The 6,840-nt window shown below is 35.1% G+C and overlaps 1 protein-coding gene across 1 annotated transcript; it reads left to right on the top strand.

Moving 5' to 3' along the window:
- The first annotated feature begins 368 nt into the window (after window positions 1-368).
- On the top strand, window positions 369-6,241 carry LOC130804697 (uncharacterized). Its single transcript, XM_057669241.1, has 4 exons — window positions 369-1,051; window positions 1,152-1,267; window positions 4,174-4,417; window positions 4,552-6,241. Exons 1-4 carry the CDS (start codon window positions 662-664, stop codon window positions 5,884-5,886), a joined length of 2,085 nt encoding a protein of 694 aa, XP_057525224.1. The 5' UTR covers window positions 369-661; the 3' UTR covers window positions 5,887-6,241.
- The last annotated feature ends 599 nt before the right edge of the window (window positions 6,242-6,840 follow it).

A 6,840-nucleotide genomic window follows, 5' to 3' on the forward strand; every position in this document is an offset into this window, starting at 1 on the left:
AAGAATTATATACATGTGTGACTATTTCATATACCAATTTATGTATTTAAAATTACAATAATTGGGTCCACTCAACTTTAAAGTATGATATGGACATTTTTATTTTTGGAAAAACAGCTAGACGATATTATTTTATCATGAGAAAGACTTATATAATTAGTCAATATTTCTAATCGATCACCTTAAAATTGTAAGTGATCATCTTTACACATTAAATATATATGGATCAGTTTAATAAAATTGATCTCACCCTACCGTCTTAATTAAGAATTTGTGAAATAAAAAAGCACCGGACTTAACCTTCTCCAATTAAACTAATTTACATTGAATTTCACGTCCGCCACAATTTTTACTTATAAATATCATCTTTTTCTTGAATTATCTTCTCATCTTGCAAGTTCGACTGGCTACGCTTTTGGTGTATTTGGTGCAAATTTATCATCTTCTCTCTCCAATCTTTTTTCAGTTTTTTTCTTGATGATACCATTTTCAACGAACTTTAATGAATATTGATTGATTGGAGCAATCAGTTATCAGATTTTGTGGAACGATTCCTTTGAAAAATTGGCGATTTCTCAATATTTGGATTTGTTAATTCAACAATCCGATTATAACAAGTAATTGTAAGAGGTTGATTTGTTAGGGTTTTAAATCTGCGTTAATGTCGAATCGAGAGGAACAAGAATTAATGATCGGTGACGGCAGCATCGACGGTGACGATGATACTCGGGAGTCTAATATCAACGAGATTGTTGAATCGGAAGATACGAGTACGAACGTTGAGTTTTCCGTTGGAAATTTAACGAAGAACGGTGAAACTAGTGGATCGAGGAATTTGACGAATCGATTGAGTGAGATATTAGTTGAAGAAGGTGATGGAGATCTGTTGTTGCAACAAAGTGATAGAGAGAGTAATTTTCTTCGATGGCTTCAAGCTTTGGATTTTCAGCACATTGGAGCTTGTCGTATTGATGAAAGATTAAAGCCTTTGTTGAAGATTAATGTGTCAGCGGGTGTTGCTGAAGATTGCCTTCTCTCTCATCTCAGCCAGGTTTTGTTCATTTTCTTGATATTTCTGAAATTTATATGAACCTTATTGGAGATTTCTTGATCTAATGATTTTGAATTGCTGAATGTTTTTGATGAATTAGTACTTTGAACCATCGGAAGTTGGATTGTTGGCGAGATGTTTATGCGTTCCGCTCGTTTCCATGCGTGTCGGAAAGGTGGAGAAGCAAGGATCGATGTTGTTTCCAACTTCTTTGAGGTAAAATGAATGAACATGTAACAAGGCTTGATGTTGTAAATATGTGATTTGTGCGATTACATTTTTGAAGAAATGCTGCATTTGTTTCCTGTTTTTTTATTGTCTTTAAACCTCTTTGGAGAAAGCTATAAGTAAACTTCCAATAAACATTGCTATTGGCATATTGTTGTCAATACACAGTGCCGAAACTTGAGCCAGGGCAAAAATTTACAATATTGATTATAATTTTAAATAATAGGGGTTTAGGTTTGAATTTGTGTCCTTATTGTTAATATAATGCTAGCTTTACGACTAAGCTAATCACTTTTTTTTGTGTTTGTGTTTCATTTATGATTGAGACCTGTTTTAAAAGAGAGGCTGTGTAAATTTCTGAGTATTCGAAATTGAAAAGTTGAGGATACAGTTCATAGTTATAGTGTGAACAATTAATATGTTTTAATTGGATTATATCATGATATGTTTTGGCTTTATATTTCTTATGATTATAAACAATGTAGAATAAATAATTTAATTAGTGTGATGGAGGAATTGACAATTGGAAACAACCTCTTGTGATAACAAGGTTAAAGTTGTTTACGTCTGACCCCAAATAATGGCCAAGCTATTTAATGATAGGGGATACGAAATGAAATCATATAGAGGGTAAAAAGTTAGTGTAAACAAATAATGTGGAATGGTTAATGGATAGAACAAAACTTAAAGAACATTTAGGAACAGATGGAAAATGGCATATGTTTTTAAGATATATGCGTTTTAAGATGCTCTGTGGATGCTAGAAGAGGACATTGAGATGGATGCTTTGTTTTAATATTTTTTAGGACTATATTCTCCCACTTGATAACATGGATTTCCTTTTGTTATAACTTATCTTTTGAAAGTAATTTGAATTTAATGATTCGGTTTATCTGCATCCACTAACTTTGATTGTGTTCTTTGTGGTATTGTTTCTGGTCTTAACTGTATAGGAGTATCTCATTTGTTTGTGTGCTTTTTTGTTTGTACTTCTGATTTGTTTTTGGAAGCATGTACAAAAATTTCATGTTTTACAGGATTTTCCGAGGTTTTCATGGGACTAACTTGTTCGGATTACGCCCATCTTAAATTAAGCTTTCAGGTGGAGTGTGTTTCTGATTGTATTTTTATATGGTACTTTCAGAATCTAGTAGGAAGTATTGTTTTGATTTCTAGTTAAACTCTAGGTTTTGAATTTTGATAACTATGCTAGTACATATTCAACGATGTACGTTTTGGGATTCAGGATAGCCTACGATGGGGTAGCCAAATGCACCAATATCTGTATTATTGTTTTGTGATTGACTCTCGTTTTGTGCCAATGTGTTTTATTTTACTTTTAAATCTTGGGATTTATAAGAGGTAGACGATTACTGTAATCTCTTTGTGAATTATTGATTTACATATATGATATAGAATCCAACTTACTCTTTTTGTTAGCTTTGGTTATAATGTATTTTGACATAATTTGATACTTGTTTTGGTGATCTTTCTTAGTTTTGTGTGTGATGTGAACAGCCTTTCTTTACTTTTATGGGTCTGCTTTGTCTAGGAGAGTTTCAGATGAGGTGTTGGGTCATCTGGCCGAATTTTGAATAGCTGTTATGGGTGATAAGTGTCTCATATGAACTGGTAGAGTAACTTATTAGGGATGTCAATCCTATGTTTTATTGATGATGACAATGTTCATCCTTCCAAATGAAAATGTCTTTTCACTTGTAGGTAAATTGGGCGTACCTATATTGATCTCTGAATTAAGAAGAAGTTGAGGTAGTTTCATACTCACTTTATATAATCAGCTTTATTTGCACTCAATTTGAGAACCCTTTATGTTGTGTATTCGTACAGCTTTAAGATTATAAAATTTCTGTCAGATGTTAAGACATTTATTATTTTTGACGTGCTGCTCAAAACCTTTTTTTTGCTTATTATGCAAATTTATAATTTTCTGTAACTGCTGTGACCTCGTTGTCTTCTATGTTGGAAATACTTTGATTCCACATCGCTAAAATATTGGGTTGTGGTTTTGTATATGATGCTTGGTGAGGAATCCTCCTAATACCATATGGTTTTGGAAAAGAATGAAACTCATCAAGTGTTGGATGTAAGTCAATACTTATTACCCGTGGGTTTGTGGGCCTGAGCTCATGGGTGCCCCATGGGTGTGTCCACATGAGTTCATGGGGTGATTATGTGACAAATTGTCACCGCCTAACATTCTACTCCTTAAATTTTGGAGCAACCTTCTCTGTTATAAACTTGTGAATCTTGCTGTTTATTTTTTTTCATGTTTTTTTGATTTAATCGAGAGTAGCAGTAGTTTTGAACAATTATTGTTGTTCTAGCAGTCATAACTGAATTTGTTTCATCTTCTTAAAATGGTTAGATGTAATGTTATGCATTTTCTTAGGATCTTCTTGTTTCCTAACATTTGCAAACTTAAGTTGATTTTGAATTTTCAGAATTTGTTTAGTAAAGCTGTTTATTTATTTATATATTTATTTATTTTGAGTTAATGATGTCTACTGAAGCACTAACTATCTTTTTTTCCTAATTAAAGTTTTTTGAGATTAATACAAAACTTCTATTGATGTAGAGAGTAAAATATAAAACTTATCAAGTATAATTGTACTAGTTTAATAAGATAGAATGCAGGTCCTTCTTCGTGTGTTACATTTTGTATCTTGTTCTAATTAAAATTAAAGCCTTTATCTGGTTAAAGATATAGCTGACAAGAGGAAATATTATCATCTTATCAGATGCTTAAGATGATACTATTTTCCTTTTTTTAATGTGGTTCTCTTGCACTGATTTTACCTGCTGGAATTTTTGGACCTCTGTCTATTGTTTTAGATTTATTTTTTTTGAATTCCAAATTGTTATATTTGTGTCAGGGGATATCTGAATCTCACTCTCCTTCCATCATCTGATTTGCGTATCTCATTTATTGGGGACAACGATCTGACAGAAAGGCTTGCGACATTAACTGATACTTCTGAGTGTTCCTCTGTAATTGTGGAAGAAATACCTGCAGATCAGTCTGGTCGGTCATTTCTAGTGAAGCTTCCTGATGGAGAAACAATGTACTTCTGGTGTGCTGAGAAATCAAAGCTACTAGGATGTGACCTGCTTTTGAAGGTATTTTTTTCTAATAACTGAGTGTGCAATTTGGTAGTAATCTGTGAGAATCTATACATGAGAACTTCACTAATACTACGTTTACTAATATGTGTTTACTTAAATGAACGTTTCTTGTTTTGGTGGTGCATCAGATGAAGGATTTGCTTAAGAGGAAACCAACCTTGGCTGAACTAACTGGCATTAGTGAATCACGTCTTGAACAGTTTGCAACTCACTTGCGTTCCTATCTTGTGTGCCCTGTTGTGAACAATCTCAAAGCTTCTTCAACAGCTTTGTCTGCTCCTTGGACAATTATAAGAGCAGATGCGGTTGATGTAGGTGAGAATACGCAATCTTCCTCGACTACAGCAAGGCCTATGCGTATGAGACAGAGTGGTGGTCAAACAATGAAAGGACATACACAAAATCAAGGCATACTCAGTCCACGGCCCAACTTATTCAAAGAAGGTGTACCAAGGAGTCTTGCTTACTTAAGAAGTACCTCAAGAGAAAAATTAAGGCGACGTGCAGATCGCGATAATCCTGCTGTTGGCAGCACAATTATGACAAAAGCAGTTTTAAATATTTCTGAGAAGGGTGAGCCTTCAGAAGCTTTCACATCCAACTCCATTTGTCCATTGAGCTTTCTGGAATCACTTGGAAACCGTAGTGTTCCAGAATCTACAAATGTCACTCCTCAAATGCCTCCTATCGGTGGATTTACCTCTCCTTATTATTGTTGGTGCCCCCCATGCACTACCCCATCGATGGCACCAATTTCAAAACTCCCGACTTCATTAGCTGAACCCTTCTCTCTGCCGCCCCTACCCACCCTTTTACCAGCTACAGGAACCCTCAGCATGATCCCTCAAATTCCTCCACTAGACCTTGCTAGTGTACCGTCACTTGAATTTCCGGCATTGTTGTCAGATCCACTCACCAGACGTTCCTTTGTTAAGCAAAGCACACAATTTCCTACTTTTACACCCTTAATGTGTGACCCAATCGTGCACATTCCTGTAATTGATGTATGCTCTTCCGGCCAAGGCTACTTGGTGAGTGCAGGACCGGGTATCACAACCAGCATTCCTCCATTGCACCCCAAGCTGATGGGTTCAATGATGTCGGAGAGTGAATCAATGGTAGACAAAGGTGCAAGGGAGACCTTGAGGCTGTTGATTGGAGGATCAAGCGGCCAATCCTCTGCCTCACTTCTGGGAGGTTTTCCTCCTGTTTTGAAGGACGAGGATAACCAGGGTGTCGTAGTTGCTGGAAGCCGTGGTCTCTACAGTGGGATTAGCGATGTTAATGCCATTGTTCACAGCTTTGCAGCTGTGGGATTGACTTCAGTTTCTGAGAGGTCCACGAGAACTGCTGGCTTGAAGAATAGTTATACTTCTGCTTCAGATGTTGAACATACTTGTAACAATCTGGATTTGCAAGATTCTTCATTCATGTCCAAGGAGGAGGAAAGTCATTTTGATTAAGCGGCAAGTAAGCTTGAAAAACTTGTAATACCTGTTTGTGGGCCAAGTTTGGTTAAATTGTGAATTATGATAATTTGTAGATATCATTAGCTTTTGTAAGTTCTGGCCGTATGTAATTAAGCCTTTTGCTCTACCTACTTTTGCTGGCAAACGTTACGTGAATCAAGTGTAAATGATCTGTCCTCCACCCTCCTCTTCTTGACCCTAACTTGTGCGAAATATTGGGTTGATTACTGTAACTGATTTTGATTGCGTATTCCAGCATAAAACATTGCCACTAAATTGTGGACTGTGGAGTGCAGGCCGCCGCCTACAATGCATAGAAAATTTTCAATGCTCTAAATTCTGAAATAAATCCATAAGCTTTATTGCTAATGTATTTTTATTAGTCAAATGAATTTATTACTAAGAAACATACATCTTATAACATGATCGTAACTCATAAGGAGGGGGCCAAACCAATTAAGATGGACCCTCTCCTAAGCCTTTATGAGAAATTGTAAATCCAAAAATAGAAACTAAGAAGAGGGAAACAAATCATCTAGAGTTGACTCTTACCGAATCTTTTAAGGAAAAAGCCTAAAAATCTAAAAGCTTAAAACATAACTAAACAAAAACCAACTTTGGCAAAACAAGCTAAACACTAACTTTTACAAAGCTTTACTAACTAAACTTAATAACAGTTAGCTTCGTCAACAATAAAGGAATGCTTGTATTAGGGTTAAATATTTAATGGGAAATAAAAGTCAAATTATATAAATAAAAGTAAGTAGATGTGAATTTAGATTAAAAGATAAAGGATATTATGGTATAAGAATGATGATGGAAAAACATGATGAAGAACCATATTTTGGAAGAGAAAGAGGGAAATATTTACTCTCCATTCTAGTAGGGTGAATATTTAGTCCCAATTGAGAGACTAATTCTTTTATTTCTTCATCGAGTTTGTCTAGG

Source organism: Amaranthus tricolor, chromosome 17, assembly GCF_026212465.1.
Source record: "Amaranthus tricolor cultivar Red isolate AtriRed21 chromosome 17, ASM2621246v1, whole genome shotgun sequence".
Lineage (NCBI taxonomy): Eukaryota > Viridiplantae > Streptophyta > Magnoliopsida > Caryophyllales > Amaranthaceae > Amaranthus > Amaranthus tricolor.

What these genes read in the sequence shown, in the direction of transcription:
- LOC130804697 (XM_057669241.1), top strand. Translation starts at nt 662, where the DNA reads ATGTCGAATCGAGAGGAACAAGAATTAATGATCGGTGACGGCAGCATC. An exon ending in TTCTCTCTCATCTCAGCCAG is followed by an intron (nt 1,052 to 1,151) that starts GTTTTGTTCATT and finishes TTGATGAATTAG; the next exon opens with TACTTTGAACCATCGGAAGT. An exon ending in GATGTGACCTGCTTTTGAAG is followed by an intron (nt 4,418 to 4,551) that starts GTATTTTTTTCT and finishes GTGGTGCATCAG; the next exon opens with ATGAAGGATTTGCTTAAGAG.